At 21.7% G+C, this 20,423-nt stretch overlaps 2 protein-coding genes across 7 annotated transcripts in view; one reads left to right on the forward strand and one right to left on the reverse strand.

Annotated features, from left to right (window-relative positions):
- Positions 1–20,423, forward strand: part of LOC122507392 (congested-like trachea protein) — a 33,414-nt gene that overhangs the window by 9,304 nt on the left and 3,687 nt on the right. For 4 of the 6 annotated variants that reach the window (XM_043620073.1, XM_043620068.1, XM_043620072.1 and 1 more), the window contains exons 2-5: positions 1,289–1,574; positions 1,998–2,112; positions 7,012–7,326; positions 19,673–19,846. In XM_043620073.1, the coding sequence (XP_043476008.1) occupies positions 1,479–1,574; positions 1,998–2,112; positions 7,012–7,326; positions 19,673–19,846 (700 nt within the window). In that variant the 5' untranslated portion in view covers positions 1,289–1,478. Of the gene's footprint in view, positions 1–923; positions 1,141–1,288; positions 1,575–1,997; positions 2,113–7,011; positions 7,327–19,672; positions 19,847–20,423 lie in introns of those variants that run through there. The other 2 variants (XM_043620069.1, XM_043620071.1) reach the window with 2 other exon arrangements.
- Positions 7,340–19,644, reverse strand: LOC122507389 (carboxypeptidase N subunit 2-like). The gene is made up of 6 exons (XM_043620062.1): positions 19,399–19,644; positions 18,539–18,673; positions 18,354–18,476; positions 14,241–15,055; positions 10,167–10,716; positions 7,340–7,591 (listed from the first exon to the last, which is right to left on the reverse strand). Exons 1-6 carry the CDS (start codon positions 19,435–19,437, stop codon positions 7,421–7,423), a joined length of 1,833 nt encoding a protein of 610 aa, XP_043475997.1. The 5' UTR covers positions 19,438–19,644; the 3' UTR covers positions 7,340–7,420.

A 20,423-nucleotide genomic window follows, 5' to 3' on the forward strand; every position in this document is an offset into this window, starting at 1 on the left:
TTTTGAGAACAATTGAATTGTTTAGAAAAATTTTATTACAATTTTTAAAAATAATTGAACCTGTTAGAGAAATTTTATTAAAATTATCTTGAATATAATTGAATTATTTCCAAGAAATTTTATTAAAATGGTATTGAAAATGATTGAATTTCTCAGAAGAATTTTATTATTTTCAAGAATAATTGAATTTTTGCTAAGAATTTTACAATTTATAAAAATAATTGAATTATTTAAAAAAAATTGTAGAAAATAATTGAATTTATATATTACAATTCTTGAAAATAATCGAATTTAATTATTATTTTTAAAAATAATTGTATTCTTTCGAGAAATTTTATTAAAATTGTATTAAAAATAATTTAATTTCTCAGAAGCATTTTATTATATTATTTAAGAATAATTGAATTTTTCCTAAAAATTTTACAATTTATAAAAATAATTGAATTGTTTCAAAGAATTTTATCTGAATTTTGGAAAATAATTGAATTTTTTGTAGGATTTTTATTAAAAATTTTGAAAAATTAATTTTTTAAAAGAATATAATCAAAATTGTCGAAAATAATTGAATTTATATTACAATTCTTGAAAATAATCGAATTTAATTAATATTTTTAAAAATAATAATTGAATTGCTCTATAAAGAATTTGATTATTCATGGGAATAATTAAATTCTTGCGACAAATTTTATTATAATTTTTAAATAATAATAAACAAGAATATTTAATATTATGTACTTAATAAGTGAATTTTTTAATATTATATCAGGTAATTTATTACATAAAAAATATAATTTTTTTAACTTAATTGCATTATTTCTTCAAATTAAAATCTTTCACAACTTATTAGAATTTTATAATGCGTATAACAAATTCTCATAAATTCTCTTGAAGAATTTTGGTCGGTTATATTCTCGTTCTCGTTACCGTTCTCCGGTCCAGGGGTAATATTACCTCTTCGCATCTCTAGGCCGAATAATTTTTTTTATTTGGCTGACGGGCCAAATATTTATACCTTCGTAAAATTTATTTTTATCTCTAAAAATATTAACAATTAATTGGTTTATCGAAAGAAATGCAGGTATAGGAACGGAATGATTTATTTACACTAGGCGTACATGTATTACAAATTATCTGAAAAATGTAATACAATGTTGTAGGTTATATTTAAAATAAACAGGCAATTTTGCACAGAATAATAATAGAAGGAATATGCAAATTTTGTTTCCCTTTGTCAATTCAAGTACATATCAATTGCTTCTAATAAAAATGAATGAAATATGTGTTACAGAGAGGATAATCAACTCAATATATTACAAATGGACTTTGACCGTCAGAGGAGAGGACGTACTGCAAATATTCTATGCTCTCTTCTGGCACACAACTCACAAATAGTGAAATAGTTATTGAATTGTAGCGGAGTTTTTTAATTTCCACTATATTTTTATTCATTCTTTTAAGAAATAAAACAAGCAGGAAAAATGTCTGAAAACGTGAGCCCTGTGAAATATTTTTTGAGTGGAGGATTTGGAGGAATCTGTACAATTGTAACAGGTCATCCTCTCGACACAATAAAAGTGAGGTTATATTTTAATTATACAAATTTTAATTGCGATTTTAATTTTATTAAAGATTTAATTTATATCGATATTTTCTTTTGGTTGTTTCATAATATTTTGCTGCCTTTTTTCAATTTATTTCTATTTATTTAATTTATATATAAATTATTTATGGCTATATTTTAATTACAATTTTAATTATTTTTTATTTTATTAATTTTATTAAAAATTCAATTTATTATATATTATTAATATATTAATATATTATTAAATATATTTTTTGTTTGTTTCATAATATTTTGCCGACTTTTTTCTATTTACTTGTAATTATTTAATTTATATAAAGTCTTTTGATCTTTAATTTATGTAATTGATTCATTAAAAGTTAAAATAAATATTGTCTGACAGTTTCTAAAAATTTTAAAAATGTATTCTTATTAGGTTCGACTGCAAACGATGCCGAAACCAGGTCCAAATGAATCTGTCCTTTATAAAGGAACTTTCGACTGTGCTAAAAAAACGGTTACCAAGGAAGGGTTTCTAGGTTTATATAAAGGTGTGTTAATGAGTTTACTGTTGACATTGTTTTCTGCATGCTTTTGTTTTGCAAAACAATGTTCTTTCAGGTTTGTTTAAATTTTTAAGGGCATGTGGAACCAGCCAACTTCAATTGACACTTATACAGAGTTGCCAGAAAAATTTAATTTTCTTTTTCTCTGATTTCCAGACAAAATTTAGACTTTTTCCCTAACTCTAAAGAACATTCGGATTCATTCTAAAAATTATTAAATACTCAAAAAAAATGTTCTATCGCATTTATTGACGAATTTCTTTCATTAGAAAATTATTCGAAAACATCAATATCTTCTTTTTTAAATAAAAATATTTAATTATTATTATTTTCCCATTGGAATTCAGATTTGCGAAAATTTTAAATTAAAATCTTTTTGAAATTCAACAACTTATAATAATTAAAGATGATCAAGTGATAAAATCATTATTTTGTATTATAAAAATATTGTTACTGTAACTTCTTCAAAATTATTTTCATCATTTTAATTCAATTATTATTTTCTAGAATTTTTAACTAATTTTTATTTCTCAATAACAATATCGTTCACAAACTCATTCTTTTATTTTGGGGAAAAAAAACATTACATATTCCCGTTTCTTAATATTCTTGTAGAAAATTTTCAATTTTCATAAGGGAATAATTTACATTATTTCAATTTTTTAATTACAATTGTTTTAATAAAATTCAAAGTTTTTTTTAAAAATAAACGAAATTCTATTTGTCAATTACAAATTTTCATTGGAAATGAAAATTTTTGAATTTTTAGAAAATAAAGGAAAAAATTTTACTCAAAAAAAAATGTTCCGTTACATTTTTACGAATTTCTTTAATTGTAAAATTATTCAAAAACATCAATAATTTCTTTTTTAAATAAATATTTCATTATTATTATTTTTCCACAGGAATTAAGACATTCAAAAATTTCAAATTCAAACCTTTTTGAAATTAAACAGTTTATAAAAGTATTTTGTTATAAAACATGAAAATATTGATTGCTCCGAGTCGAAGACTCGGAGTGATCGATTTCTTTATGTTTTATAATAATTTATAATAATTAAAAATTTATGAAAATAATTGAATTATTGCGAAGAAATTTATAAAAAATTGTAAATAATTGAATTCCTGTGGAATTTTTAATATTTTTGACAATAATTAAATGTTTGTGTACGATTTTATTAAATTTTTTTTAAATAATTGAATTTTTCTCTGAAAATTTTATTAAAATAGTAGATATTGAAAATAATTGAAATTAGGATAAGAATTTTATTGTCATTTTTGAAAATAATTGAACTTTGGGGAAAAATTTTGTTATTTACAAAGATAATTGGGATTTTGACGAGAATTTTTTTCTAATTTTAAACATAATTGAATTTTATGAGAAGAATTTTATTACTTTTGAATATAATTGAATTTCTGCAATAAATTATTTACAATTTCTCCAAAATTGAATTATTTTAGTATTTTAAACAAAAAATTGAATTTAAAATTTTTAAATTCTATTATTTTTAAAATTATTAATTTTATTTAAAAAATAAAGTAAAAAATTAGCCGCGCGCTTTAGCGCGCGAATTGTTGCTAGTATGTTAATAATCGTTGTATTCCGGTAATCTGTTCGCAGTTTGAAGTGAGTTGTTTGTTTTTTCGATTCTTAACTTTTTTAATAATTTTTCTTTTTAAATAATTTTCAATTTTAAAATTAATGTATTGAACATCATTGAATTGTTGCAAAGAATTTTATCAAAAACTTTGATAATAATTTAATTTCTTCAAAGAGTTTTATTATTTAGAAAAATAATTGAATCTTGTTTTTTTGAATTCTTTTAAAATAATGGAGTTTCTTTAATAAATATAATTAAAAATTTTGAAAATAATTGGATACTTTCAAAAAAATTTAATAAAAATAAAAAAAATAATTGAATTGTTTCGAAGAATTTATTAAAATTTTAGAAAATAATTGAATTTTTTCGAAAAATATTATTAGCTATTTTTAAAAAATTGATTTCTTTCTTGAAATTTTATTAAAATTGTATTAAGAATAATTTAAAATTTGCAAACAATTTCACTGTTTACAAAGAAAATTAAATTGTTTTTAAGGATTTTATCAGATTTGTTGAAAATAATTGAATTCTTTTGAAAAATTTTACAACGAATTAAGAAAAATATTGAATTCTTTCGTGAAATTTTTTTGAAAATAATTGAATTTATGCAAAGAATTTTACTATTTTTATAAATATAATTGAATTGTTTTGAAGGATTTATTGAAATTTTAGAAAATAATTGAATTTTTTCGAAAAATATTAGAAATAATTGAATTGTACATAGGTATTGACATTTTTTATGACGAATTAAGAAAAAAAATTGAATTCTTTAGTGAAATTGTTTTGAATATAATTGCATTTTTGCAAAGAATTTTACTACAGTCAACTCTCGATAAGACAAAGCGCGATAACTCAAATTTTTCGGTAAGTCAAAGTAATTCTTGGGTCCCGTTCATTCCTTATAAGCATTATTAACATTTGATAACTCAAACTTTTCGATAACTCAAAGTTTTTTCGGTCTCCCTTCGAGTTTGTCTTATCGAGAGTTGACTGTACATATTTTTAGAAATACTTGAATTATTTCGATGGATTTATTAAAATTTTAGAAAATAATTGTATTCGCTCATGAAATTTTATTAAAATTTTGTTTAAAAATAATTGAACTTTTGCAAAAAATTTTACAATTTATAAAAGTAATTAAATTCTTACGAGGAATTTAGCAAAATAAAAACTTCAAATGAATTCAAAAAAATTTTATTAAAACTTTAACATAAAAATTAATTCGACAGAGTCGTATGAAAAATTCAAATTTTTAAAGATTTTAACTTAAAACCTTTTCAAAATTCAATTATGTCTAAAAATTTATGCTATAACACAGGGATTTAATTTAATTTGATTAAATTTTATAAGAAAATTTTACGAGAATTCAATTATTTAAATACAAAAATAAATAATTTGTTGAATAATTGAGTGTTTCTTAAAAATAAATTCTCATACATAATTTTATCAAAAAATTTAATATTTGAATTCTTTTAACCAATTTTAATAAATTTTTTAAGAATAACAACACTTTTCGAAGAATTCGATTAAAATTGTACTAAAAATAATTGAATTATTGACGAGAATTTTATCAAAAAATTTGCAAATAATTAAATTCTTTCTTGGCATTTTATTAAAATTGTATTAAAAATAATTGAATTTTTGCAAAGAATTTTACTATTTATAAGTAAAATTGAATTCTTTTTAAGGATTTATTAAAATTTTAGAAAATAATTGAATTCTTTTGAAATAATTTATAACGAATTAAGAAAAAAATTGAATTCTTTAGTGAAATTGTTTTGAATATAATTGCATTTTTGCAAAGAATTTTACTACATATTTTTAGAAATACTTGAATTATTTCGATGGATTTATTAAAATTTTAGAAAATAATTGTATTCGCTCATGAAATTTTATTAAAATTTTGTTTAAAAATAATTGAACTTTTGCAAAAAATTTTACAATTTATAAAAATAATTAAATTCTTACGAGGAATTTAGCAAAATAAAAACTTCAAATGAATTCAAAAAAATTTTATTACACTTTAACACAAAAATTAATTCTACAGAGTCGTATGAAAAATTCAAATTTTTAAAGATTTTAACTTAAAACCTTTTCAAAATTCAATTATGTCTAAAAATTTATGCTATAACACAGGGATTTAATTTAATTTGATTAAATTTTATAAGAAAATTTTACGAGAATTCAATTATTTAAATACAAAAATAAATAATTTGTTGAATAATTGAGTGTTTCTTAAAAATAAATTCTCATACATAATTTTATCAAAAAATTTAATATTTGAATTCTTTTAACCAATTTTAATAAATTTTTTAAGAATAACAACACTTTTCGAAGAATTCGATTAAAATTGTACTAAAAATAATTGAATTATTGACGAGAATTTTATCAAAAAATTTGCAAATAATTAAATTCTTTCTTGGCATTTTATTAAAATTGTATTAAAAATAATTGAATTTTTGCAAAGAATTTTACTATTTATAAGTAAAATTGAATTCTTTTTAAGGATTTATTAAAATTTTAGAAAATAATTGAATTCTTTTGAAATAACCCCAGTAGCACGTAATATTACAGCGATATTGGGAACATTGCCTTAACATTACCAATATTGCCTCAATGTTGTGGCATATTGCTGGGATGTTTCAAATATTACGTGCTACTTGGGAATTTATAACGAATTAAGAAAAAAATTGAATTCTTTCGTGAAATTTTTTTGAAAATAATTGAATTTTTGCAAAGATTTTACTATTTAAAAATTATTTAAATATAAAAATAAATAATTTTATGAATAATTGAATCTTTCTTAAAATTGAATTCTAATAAAGGATTTTATCAACAACTTTTTATAATTGAATTCTTTTGGAAAATTTTATTAAAATAGATATTGAAAATCATTAAATTGAGGAAAATTTTTGAAAATAATATTCAAGTTTTGCCAAGAATTTTATTTAATTTTTTGAAAGTAATTGAATTTCGGAAAAGCATTTAATTATTTTTAAAGATAATTGAAATTTTGACAAAAATTGTTTCAAAATTGTGAATTTAATTTTTTTTCAAAGAAGATTGAGATAAAAGACAAAAGTAATCTATTTTCCATATAAAATTGAAAAACTTATATTTTATTTCTTGGAGAAAAATTATATTAGTCTTCTGTAATGTTTTTGTGTTTAATTAATTAAAATTAATTAATTAAAATTAATTAATTTTAATTTTTTTTTTTATTAATTTTTTTTATTAATTAATTTTTAATTTTTAATGTTTTTGTTACTTACTTACATTACAGGAATGGCAGCGCCACTTGTTGGAGTCGCTCCAATTTTCGCGATGAGTTTCTTGGGTTACGGATTGGGAAAAAAATTACAGCAACAAACACCGGATGAAAAATTAACACTTGCTCAATTATTCTACGCCGGGGCTTTTAGCGGTATTTTCACAACCATCATCATGGCTCCTGGCGAAAGAATTAAGTGTCTTTTACAAATTCAGCAGGGAGAGGCGAAACCAAAGTATAGTGGTCCAAAGGATGTAGTTAGACAATTGTACAGAGAGGGAGGAATTCGAAGTATTTATAAAGGAACCTGTGCTACACTTTTAAGAGGTACGTGAAAAAGTTTCTCGTTTATATTCTAATTTATTTGATAATTTTTCCTATCAATATTGAGACTTACTGCTAACTTATGTGCTAAGGAAAATTAACTAATATTATTCTCCTCGTAGTTTGGTAGTTTAGCCAATTTGCGGATGTGTCTTCTCTTAAATCTTTTGCACGCAAGTCCACCTTTGCGTAGGGCGTGAAAAACTCCCCAGTTCTGAACTGCTTTCGGCGTGAAACATCTCGGAGTTGTCTCTCGAGTTTTATTTACCTGCAATAATAAATTATTTAAATAATAATTCCAGGCCTCGGATATTTTATGACTTTTATGACTTTCTCGACTATCTTCGACCATTTTAAAAAAATGCGACTTTTTTCGAATTATTTTCAAAAATTTCGACTTTTCTTCCAATTATTCCAACAAATTACCATATTTTTAGTATAAAATGAAAAATACAAATTCTATTTTTATATAGTGTCAAAAATAACTATAGACAAATATTTCAAAAATTATTTTTGAATAATTTTTTTAATTCAATTTTTCAAAAACATTTTGAATAACTGAAATTCTGTAAAGTTTAATTGAAATTAATTGATTTCTTTCAACACTTTCAAGTATTTTATTAAAATTTTTGAAAATCAACATTTGAAGAATTTTAATTGCAAATTTTGAAAATAAATTATTACAGGTTTGCTACAGGTCAGGGAATTCAGGGAAAAGTCAGAGATTTTTATTAAAAGTACTGGAAAAAATTAAATTTTTATAATTCATAAGAAAATTCGGAATTTTTGTGTCTTTTTTGTAATAAACTATGAAATTACCACGAATTCTAACACAAAACCTTCAATTTTTTCTATTTCTGACAATAATTTCCTTTAAAATAACTTAATTCTTGAAGAACTATCATAAGATTATTACAAGGAAATTATTTAATGAATAATTTTCAAAAACAATAAAATTCTCAGAAATTCAATTATGTTCAAAAATTTTAAAAAATTATTTTCAAAATTCCAATTACCTTTATAAATAATAAAAATTTTCTCTGAAATTCAATTATTTTCAAAAATTTTACTAAAATTCTCGTCAAAATTTCAATTATTTTTAAAACTAATAAACTTCCTCTTCGAAATTGAAATATTTTCATAAATTTTAATAAAATGCTTGTCAAAATTTTAATTATTTTCAAAAATTTTCCTCAATTCAATGATTTTCTATATCTAGTAATTTAATAAAATTTTCAAAAAAATTCAATTTATTATTTAAAAAAAATTCTGATAAAATTCTAAGAAAACATTAAATTATTTCCATAAATAATAAAAATTTCACAAGAATTCAACTATTTACTAACATTTTAGGTATAAATTTCTTCGCAATAATTCAATTATTTTCATAAATAATCAAATTCTTTTTAGGAATTCAATTGTTTCCATTAATAATCAAACTCCAACGCAGAATTTTAATGAATTTAATTAGAAATTTTAAAAAACTTAGATTTTTGAAAAATTTTAATAATTCAAATTCTTCTGAAATTATTAAATAATAATTTTTTTACAATAAGTCAATTATTTCCATAAATAGTAAAAGTCATCGTAGAATTTCAATTTTTTTTAATAAAATTTTAATCCAATTCTTTGACAAATGTAATTATTCTTAAAAATTTTATTAAAATTCGTCGATAGAATTCGATTATTAAATTTGTTGATAAAATTCTTTATGGCAATTCAATATTAAGAAACATTTAATTATTTAACAAAATATTAATTTTTGCATTTAAATAATTGAATCCTCGTAGAATTTTCTAATAAAAATTAATTTAAAAATTTTATTTCAAATTATGATTGAAAATTAAAAACATTATAACGTGAATTTTTAAAAATAATTAAATTTTGAAAAGGTTTCAAATTAAAATCTTTAAAAATCTGAATTTTTTCATACTTTTAACTAACAATTTTGCAGAATTAATTTTTTTGAAAAAGTTTAATTCAATTTTTTTTTGTAATTATCTGAATTTTTTATTTTCTAATAATAAATTTAATCTATTGAAGTAAATTTTAAATATTTACAATGAAACTATTTCTTAGAATTGTTTTATCATATTTTTTTAAGATTTAATTGTCTTAGAACGAAGTAAATTGAAATTTGTAAAAATTTACTTTTTTAGACTTAATAAAATTTTTTGAAAATCTTGTTCATGTTTATAATTAAAAGTTCTTAAACACTTTTATTATTTTTTTATATTTTTTTCAAGATTTAATTAATTATAAATAATTAATTTAGCAAATTTTAAGTGTTTGGATCAATAACTTTAAAGACACATGGACAATAATTGTTACAATTTTATCATAAAAAAATTTAATTTTTGTATTTAAATAATTGAATTCAAGAGGAATTTTCCGAAGATTATTAAAAATAATTGATTTAGAGATGAAGTTTTGTTAAAAATTGTAGAAAATAATTGAATTTTGTAATAGTTATAGTTTTAATTTTTAGAAATTATTCAATTTTAAAAGGTTTTAAATTTAATTTCCCGTCGAAAAACAAATAAGAAGTATTTAAATATTTATTTAACAAAATTATTCAAGTTTTGAATAATTAAAATTAGAAATCAGTGAAAAGTCAGAAAAATACGAGATAAAATTTTTGTGACATCATTGAATTAAACAAACGACTTTTTCGACTTTTTTGTATTTTTAATCGACTAAAGCGACTTTTTTTGCTCCTTAAAATCGATCCGAGGCCTGTAATTCTACTCAACTTGAAAATTTGTCTTTATTTTAAAATTATTTTTCTGTTTTTAGGACCTTTATTTTTAAAATTGTAAATTTTGAATGTTCGCAAAACTTACAACATGAGGATTCCAGTTTTCCATTGCACAGGAACAATCCCAGGGATTTCCGTCCAAGCGAAGATTTTGAATTTGCGTCTGTCTGTTAATATTCCTTAGGGCTTTGAAGAAATCGTGTGGCAGTGTAGTCAGTCGATTTTTGCTGAGAATAATTTCTTTGAGACTATTTTGCTGTTGAACGGCAAAGAGACCTGGGGGAATGAATTCCAAGTCATTGTAGGACAAATCGATGCGTTTTACATTCTCTAGACCGTAAAAAGCGTCCATCGAAATTTGCCTTAAATGACAATGTCTCAAGTCCAAGTCGATGAGTTGAATTAAATCGATAAACGCGTCGAATTCTATTTTCGAAATGTTTCCTCGTACTTTGAGTTCCTTGAGGGCGGGCATCCCTTGCAGATAAAAGCGTTCGAGACTCTCCATTTCGAGATTGAGTAGATGCAAGACTTCCAGCACTCGTAGACCCAGGAACGAGTTCTTTTGAAGTTTTAACTTTGATCCATCGCCTCCAACGTAAAGTTGTAAAGTCGTGTTCATTATTTCAAAAGTGCTGAAAAAATCTTGAAAATTAATTTTCTTGATCAGAGAAATAATTTATAAATTTCAGGCTTTCTAAATTTCATCTACTAAAACCTACTATTTACTATTTTTTACGATTTGCTATTATTTGAATACTTTTTTCGATTTGAGACACTAAAAGATACTTTTTTCTTTTTCTGAAAATTTGCACTACTTTAAATTCGCTAATAGATGAAATAAAAAAATTATTCCCAAAAATTTTCACAAAACTCTTAGAAATTATATTTAAAATTAAAAATTCTTTCAAACGATTCAATTATTTTCAAAATTCAATTATTATCCCTATCTATATTTTTTAAATAAAATTTACTAAAAGAATTCAATTATTTAAAAAAAATTTTCATAAAACTCTTCGGAAGCATTCAACTATTTCCATAAATAGCACAATTTTAAATGGATGTCAATTACATATTTGAAATTCAATTTTTATGAAATTTAAAAAAATATTCACTTATTTAGCAAATATTTTATAAAAATCTTGTCAAGCATTCAAATATTTTTACAAATAATAAAATTTTCACGGGAATTCAATAATTGAAAAAAAATTTAATAAAATTCTTCGCAATAATTAAATTATTTTCGATAATTTTAAGGAAATTTTTATTTGTAAAAATAATTGAATTGTTTCGATGGATTTATTAAAACTTTTTAAAATAATGGAATTTTTTCGAAAAATATGAAAAATTAAAAAACGAATTGAATTCTTTCATGAAATTTTATTAAAAATGTATTAAAAATAATTAAATTTTTACAAGGAATTTTAATATTTATAAATAAAATTGAATTGTTTCCAAGAATTTATTAAAATTTTTTAAAATAAATTGAATTCTTTTCAAATACTTTATAACGAAAATTGAATTTTTTATTGAAATTGTTTTGAATATAATTGAATTTTTGCTAAAATTTTTTTACTATTTATAAATATAATTGAATTGTTTCGAAGGATTTATTAAAATTTTAGAAAATAATTAAATTCTTTTGAAATATTTTATAACAAATTAAGAAAAATATTTAATTCTTTCGTGAAATTTTCTTGAAAATAATTGAATTTTTGCAAAGAATTTTACTATTTATAAAAATAATTGAATTCTTTCGAAGGATTCATTAAAATTTTTAGAAATAGTGAAACTTTTTCAAAAAATATGAAAAATTAAAAAAATTGAATTCTTTCATGAAATTTTTTTAAAATTATATTTAAAATAATTTCATTTTTGCAAAGAATTATTTTTAACACAATTTTCATAAAATTTTTCGAAGAAAATCAATTATTTAAAAAGATTTTTATAAAATTCTTAACGAAGAATTCAGTTAATTGAAAAAATTTTTTTTTTCAAAATTCTTTGTAAACATTCAATTATTTTAATATATTTTGCAAAATTTTCAAAGAAATACAAATAATTAAAACACAATTTTTATAAAATTCTTCGCAAGAATTCAATTATTTTGATAAATAATAAAATTCTTCACATAAATTCAATTATTTTTTTTTTAAATTTTAATAAACTTCGTTGCAAGAATTCAATTATTTTTATAAATAATAAAACTCATCGTAGAATTTAAATTATTATCAATAGAATTTTAAATGAATTCCTTGAAAATTGCTCGAGGGAATTCAATTATTTTCAAAAGATTTTGAAATTCAATTACTTTTAATATCTACTATTTTAATAAAATTTCTCAAACGAATTTAATTATTATTTAGAAAAAAATACTATTTTAAATTAATTTTTCTAAAAATGTAATTATTCTTGAAAATTTTATTAAAATTCTTGAAAGAATTCAATTATTTTTAAAATTTTTGATAAAGTTCTGTAATAGAATTTAATTTCCAGAAATATTCAATTATTTGATAAAATATTTATTTTCATTTTTAAATAATTGAATTCTCGTAGAACTCTGTAATAAATATTGATTTAAAATTGAATTTCAGTTAAAATTTTAGATATTAATTCAATATTAGAAGCTTTATAGTTTGAATTTTTAGAAATAATTAAATTTCAAAAGATTTCTGAACTGAAATCATTGAACATTTTAATGGTTGTAAAACTGAAATAATATTTAAATTTTTAAAATGAAATCATTAAAGTTTTCATCAATTTTATTTACAAATTTCAAGAAAAAAAATATTGAATTTTGGAAAAATTATAGTTTTTGTAAAATAGTTAAATTGTTAAATAGTTTTGTTAAATTGTTAAATTTCAAAAAGGCTAAAATTAAAGAATTTTATCAAAGAATTTTTAAATAATTGAATTCTTTGACGAATTTTAATAAAATTTTGAAGAATAATTACATTTTTCGAGGAATTCGATTAAAATTGTATTAATAAGTAATTGAAATTCTTGAATGAGTTTTATTATTTTTTAAAATAATTGAATTTCTGAAAACAATTTTATTATTTATGAAAATAATTGAATCCTTGTAAAAAATTTAATTATTTATGAAAATAATTGAATATTGCGAAGAAATTTATAAAAATTTTTTAAATAATTGAATTCCTATTAAGAAGAATTTTATTATTTTTGAAAATAATTGAATCCTTGTAGAAAATTTTATTATTTATGAAAATAATTAAATATTGACAAGAAATTTATAAAAATTTTATAAATAATTGAATTCCTATGAAATTTTCATTATTTATGAAAATAATTAAATGTTTTCGAAGAATTGTATTAAAATTTTTGAAAATAATTGAATTCTTTAAGAAGAATTTTATTATTTTTGAAAATAATTGAATTCCTGAGAAAAATTTTATTATGTTTGAAAATAATTGAATTTCTACAATCACTTGTAACTTCTACAAATTTCAATTTTTTAGTGTGTTTAACTAAAATTTATTAAAATTTTTCAAAAAATTTATTCTATTGTATTGTCAGTTAAAAGTATGAAAAATTCAGATTTTCAGAGATTTTAATTTGAAACTTTTTTAAAATTCAATTATTTCTAAAAATCCATGCTATAATGCTTTTAATATTCAATTATTTTCTAAAATTTTAATTGAATTTTATTTTTGAATCAATTTTTATTAGAATATTCTTAAGAGAATTCAATTATTAAAATACGAAAATAAATAATTTATTGAATAATTGAATGTTTCTCAAAATGGAATTCTCATAAAGAATTTTATCAAGAAATTTGTAAATAATTAAATTCTTTTGACGAATTTTAATAAAATTTTTAGGAATAATTAAATTTTTCGAGAAATACGATTAAAATTGTATTAAAAATAATTGAAATTCTGCGATGAGTTTTATTATTTATGAAAATAGTTGAATTCCTAAAAAGAATTTTTTTACTCGTTCGACGCTCGAAAATTTTTCGAGCGTCGAACGAGTTGTTGCATTGGAGCGCTCAATTTTATTTCTTTTGGAAATAATTTTTTTTCTTTGATTTTATAGTCTTTTGGATATTCCGTCCCTTGGAACTTTCGGTTTTGATATTTTGATTCGGACATTTTGTACTATAATCGAAGCAACTCTGTTAATAAATTTTGCTTACCTGGGAAAAATTGAGTCCAGTGGATTTCTTTCAAAATTTGCCACTCGAAGATTTGGAAATGGAGGAAATGTCAACTCTGACAGAAACGTTAGATTATTCCCACTTAAATCCAAATGTTCGAGAGTCAAAAGTCCCGCGAGATCGACACTGGTTAGAGTGAGTAGTTGATTTTCGGCGAGAGACAATTTTTTCAAATTCGGCGTTCCATAGAAGCAAAATTCGGGAATTACTTTCAAGTCATTCTTCTCCAACGAGAGATAAATCAAATTCTCCAAGCCATCAAACATGTGCCAGGAAATGTCCGTGAGTTTGCAGTCGTAAACTCTCAAGTGAGTTAGGGTTCTCAGTCCAGTGAAAAGTCCACCTGAATCCGTTCGTCCTTCAACTTCCTGTTTGTAGATGTCGTAAGGAAGAATTTCCATGTCATCCTTACTGTCGTTCACTTGCTGACTGAGGAAAATCAGTCTATGTCCTGCGAGGTTCGAACCATTTTTTGGAAATAGTCCATCAGTTGAGTCCTCATTGGGAGGAACTGCTGGTTTCACTACTAAATTCGCTTTATTTTTGTTCGTCAGGCTTAAATTTGTTAGGGTCACTCGTTCAAGATTTAGATAGAGTAGTGTCATTCCTAATGGTAGGAGAGTGTCTGCCGAAAGGACTATTCCTCCTCGTTTTAAAGGATTCACTGTTTTTGTGATATTGACATTTTCCAGGCCCTGAATTTCAAGGGAAATTAAATACTGAAAACGCTCAAAGTCCGAAGAGTGGAGAACTATATCTGACTCTCCATTTCCAGATTCCAATATTGTGAATACCTTCAAATTGAAAACATTTTTTTGAACGTAAAAATAAATGTTAACTGCAAAAGAAACATGATAACTATCGTCACATTATAACGTCCAAGAAGAGAACAAAATTTTTCAAAAAATTAAAATTAGAAATTTATTTAGTACATTTATACGTAAATTCAGGCTTCGCACTCATCTATTAAAATCTACTATTTACTACTTTTTTTTACATTATGCTGCTATTTAGAAACTTTTTTAAAATTTCAGACACTAAAAGCAACTTTTTTTTTTTTAGAATTTACACCACTTTAAATTCGTTATTAGAAATCAAAAAAATATTCGAAAAAATTATAATCAAATTCGTTAAAACGATTCAATTATTTTCAAAAAATATTCCAAATTAAATTATTTACAATATCTAGTATTTTCATGAAATTTCGCAACAGAATTCATTTACTTAAAAAAATTGATAAAATTCATCGAAAATTCCATTATTTTTATAAATAATAAATTTTCAACAGGAATTCAATTAATTTAGAATAGCATTTTCAAAAAAATTTCGAAAGACTCAATTATTTAAAAAAAATTTTCATAAAATTCTTCACAATAATTCACTTACTTTCCCTAACAAAATTATTTCAATTATTTTCACAAATAAAGTTTTCCACCAGAATTCAATTATTTCAAAATAAAATTTTCATAATATTTATTATATTTCGAAAAATTTATTTATTTCAAACAATGCTTATAAAATTCTTATAAAGAATTCAATTATTTTCAAAATTTTTCACAAAAATTCAATTATTTTCAAATATGTTAATAAAATTGTTCGAAAGAAATCAATTATTTTCATAAATAATACAATCCATTGCAGGATTTCAATTATTTTTAATATAATTTTACAGTAACTGCTCAGAAAATGTAATTATTCTTAAAAATTTAATTTCAATTCCTCGAAGAAATCAATTATTTCAAAAAATATGTTTTTAAAAATCTTTGGAAGAATTCAATTATTTACAAAAATATTAGAATTTTTCACAAGAATTCAATTATTTGCAAATATTTTAATAAAATTGTTCGAAAGAAATCAATTATTTCAAATAAAATATTAATTAATTTTTTTTAAATAATTCAATTATTCTTTCAGATTTTAATAAAATTCTTACGAAGAATTCAATTATTTACATAAATAATTCTTCAAAAAAATTCAATTATGTCGATACTAACAAAATTATTCCCGAAAGTTTAATTATTTTAATTGAATTTTTTAAATTTTAATTATTTTCATAAAATTATTTGCAAAATTCAATTATTTTTATAAATAACAATGTTCTTCAAACGAATTCAATTATTTTTAAAAGTAATAAATTACTTCTTTGGTGTTAAATTATTTTAAAAAATTCTAATAAATGGTTCGAAAGAATTCAATTATTTTTATATTATAATAAAATGCTTTTTAGGAATTCAATTATTTACAAAAAATATTAGAATTTTTCACAAGAATTCAATTATTTTCAAATATTTTAATAAAATTATTCGAAAGAAATTATTTTAAATACAATTTTAATTCAATTTTTTTGAAGTAATTCAATTATTTACATAAATAATTCTTCAAAAGATTTCAATTATTTCGATAAATAACAAAATAATTCCCGTAAATTCAATTATTTTGAGGCATTTTAATAAAATTATTTGCAAAATTCAATTATTTTTATAAATAACAATATTCATCACAAGAATTCAATTATTTTAAAAAATTCTAATAAAATCGTTCGCAAGAAATCAATTCTTTTAAAAAATAACAAGATTTTTCACAGAAATTCAATTCTTTTTAAGCATTTTAATAAAATTTTTAGCAAAAATTCAATTATTTTCATAAATAAATAAAATTCTTCTCAGAATTTCAATTATTTTTGAAAATTTTTTTAAAAATTCTTAGAAACTATATTCAATTATTTTTATAAATAATAAAATTCATCGCAGGATTTCAATTATTATTAATACAATTTTACAGGATTTTAGATTTTAATAAAATTCTTCAGAAGAATTCAATTATTTACATAAATAATTTTCGACAGAATTCGATTATTTTGAGTCATTTTAATAAAAATATTTGCAAAATTTTCAATTCAATTATTTTAAAAAAGTAATAAAATCGTTCTCAAGAATTAAATTAATTAATTAATTAATTTAAAAAATCTAAATTAATTAATTAATTAATTTAAAAAATCTAAATTAATTAAATTAAACTAGTAATAAAATTTAAAAAATATTGTATAATTAATACAATTTTTAGAAGGGATCACGTTTTTATTCTTACGCTAGAGGAGCGCAATTCAGTTCAAAAATTAATTTTGAAAAAGTGTCATTTCTAGAAATTTCACTGATTAATCTTCTATATTAATAATCTTGTCTTCCGGATGTCTGTTCGCAGTTTGAAGTTGTTTTTGTTTCCTAATTTTTTGATAATATTTCTTTTCAAACGTTTTGAATTTTGAAATTAATAAAATTTTATTATTTACTGTTTTGAAGATTAAATAATAACTGTAATTAATTAATATTTTGAATTAAAAATCATAATTTAATTTTAAAATTCACTTAATATGAAAATAATTCAATTGTTATGAAGAATTTTATTTTTTATCAAAATTTTTGAAAATAATTAAATTCCTCCGTCGAATTTTATTATTTTATAGAAGTAATTCAATTGTTGCGAAGAATTTTATTAAAATTTCTGGAAATAATTCAATTCTAGTAAATAAATTTTATCGAAATTTTTGAAAATAATAATTGAATTCTTTCGAGAAATGTTATTAATATTGTTTTGAAAATAATTGAATTCCTGCGAAGCACTTTTTTTTAAAGAAAATAATGAAATAAAAAATAAAAAGAAAATAATGAAATTTGTACAAATATAAATTCAATTATTTCGAAGAAGTTTCAATTCTTTTGAGGAATTTAATTTACATTGTACCAAAGATAAAAAATTTAGATGGGTTGAAATTTCACTGCCCCCCTTTTTAAAAGTTTTGTACCTATTTCATTTTCATGTTTAGTAATTAACTTTTTTGAAAAATATTTTGTGTCAGAAAATTAGCACAGTTTAGTACATATTTTCTTTTTTGTCGAAAGTAAAATGGCACTGCCAACTTCTTGGACGTTTGTAGAATAAAACTAGATTAAAAAATCGTAAAAAATAATTAAATTTTTCAAAACAGAAATTATCTATAATTTTTAGTAGAATAAAAATTGTATATTTAAAACCTGAAATATAATAGATATTAATAATTGAAGTGACAAAAAAATGAAAAAGTAATTGAAGGACCTGCAGATCGGAGGGTAGCTTGTGAAGAAGTTCCGACGGATTTTCCGATACGACACACGTGGCCACTTTGAGTAATTCATTGGCAAAAATGGAGTCGGCATCCTTGTCCGCATCGTCCACCGCCTAATTCCAAAAAATAGATTATGTATTTCGAGAAACGAGTTTCGGCTATTCCTTATCCGTACCTGATTTTGTGACCTCGGATCGAGCCACTGATGAAGAGATAGGTCAGCGAATTTCAGAATTTGGCAGGAGCATCCCTGTGGACATTTTATTTCCCAAACGCCACCGATATCAACTACTTGTGCTGCATACTGTCCCTAATCGACACATGCAGTCAACACTAAATTTATTTCCAATCTTTTTCACTTATCAACAAACATTTTTCATTTTTCTTATAATAAACTTTAGTTAGATTACAAGTGAAAGTGGTTTACATAAAATATGAATATCATTTTTTACATAAAGATAATAAGAAGAAGTAAAATCAACCAAAGAATAAGATAATCTAGTTTATTAAACTGAAAATATTTACAGAATAAATAAGAAACTTTACAAAATTTCTTTAGCGGAGGAAAAAAACTGAATCAATTGTTATGAATTTTTGCAAAATTCCACCCACATTTGAATGGATTTTAAAGTTTAAAATTACTATCAAAATTTTTGCAAATTAAAATTTAAAAAAAAAAAATTAAAATTAAAAATTGAAAAGTTTAAGAAAGTGTTTCAAAAATAACTACATTTCTCGAAACATTTCAATTTCTTATTTTCAAAATGCGATAAATTTTTTTTATTTCACTAAATAAACGAAAAAGAACTATTTTTCAATTTTCATTGATTGGCAAAAATTTATAAAATAGAAAAAAACTACGAGAAATAGAGTAAAATATTTATTAGTTTTTTGAAAAAATTTTCAGTTTTAATAAACTTACAATTAGCATTTAGGTGAATTTATAGTTTCAGAATGTCAAAAAAAAAAAAGAAATGAGAAGAGAAAATGAAAGCTTAGGAGAAAGAAAAAGAGAATTTGATTCATAAGACGTACCAGTGTGAATAAAGTAAAGATGAAATAGAAAATTGCCATATTTCCAATATTTGGACGATTAAAAGACGAATTTCATGACTTTTCGATTATATGAATGTAACTAAAGAGAAACTGAGTTTTGTTGACTCTTATCTGTCTGCCTTGATGTTTCCTATCAAGCAGGATGTCAAACTATCTGTTCAACCCACACGCATTTACTCTCTATTATTAATTCCCGAGGAAAATAGTAATGGTAAAAATTTTCTTCTTCTGTTTTTTTGGGGGGGATTTTTAGATATGCCAGCGTCAGGAATGTATTTTATGACTTATGAAGGACTCCAGAGACTGATGACACCAGAGGATGGAAAACTTAGTTTACTTTCAACGATAATCGCCGGAGGTTTCGCTGGAGTTGCCAATTGGATTATTGGAATGCCTCCCGATGTTTTGAAGAGTCGATTGCAAACAGGTAAATTTAAAGTCAATTTAAAATTTTAAGTAAAGAAATATACTAAAAAATTGACGAAAATAACTTAATCCGTTCGAAAATTCAACTAAACACAAATCAGCTACCGGATCAAAGAACTCGATTTCCGTTCGGACAGAGAATTTCCAGGCCAGTCAGGACCCCGTGAAAAAATAAAGAAAAATAAAATCGAAAAATTTTTCAAATACGTATCCTTGCAGAGAATGAAAAAGTGAAACTCCTTTTTGCTTAGAAGTATTTTTTTTTGAAACTGAATATTTTACATAATTTAAGCCGTCCTAGCGGCAAATCGAGTTTTTTGATCCGAGAGCTCAAATTTGATAAAAATAATTTCAAATTATAAAATTGAGTTAAACAAAGTTCACAAAAATCATTATTCGATGATTTTAGGATCGCCGATTAGGAATTCAATGTCAAATTTTTGAAATTCAAAATGGCGGATCCAATATGTCGGACCGAGTTTCAAAAAATTTTGCCATGCTCATGAAATTGACGATTCTTGCGAACTGTTTAGATCTATGCTTTCGTACTTTTGATCGACATTTTCAATTCTGAAAAA

Source organism: Leptopilina heterotoma, unplaced genomic scaffold, assembly GCF_015476425.1.
Source record: "Leptopilina heterotoma isolate Lh14 unplaced genomic scaffold, ASM1547642v1 Lhet_47, whole genome shotgun sequence".
Lineage (NCBI taxonomy): Eukaryota > Metazoa > Arthropoda > Insecta > Hymenoptera > Figitidae > Leptopilina > Leptopilina heterotoma.

Bases quoted from the DNA above. Each gene is read 5' to 3' on its own strand.
- LOC122507389 (XM_043620062.1), bottom strand. From the start codon at position 19,437: ATGGCAATTTTCTATTTCATCTTTACTTTATTCACACTG. The intron at 18,674-19,398 runs GTACGTCTTATG...TGTGTCGATTAG, and splicing joins TCTTTACTTTATTCACACTG to GGACAGTATGCAGCACAAGT. The intron at 10,717-14,240 runs GTAAGCAAAATT...AGATTTTTTCAG, and splicing joins CTGGACTCAATTTTTCCCAG to CACTTTTGAAATAATGAACA.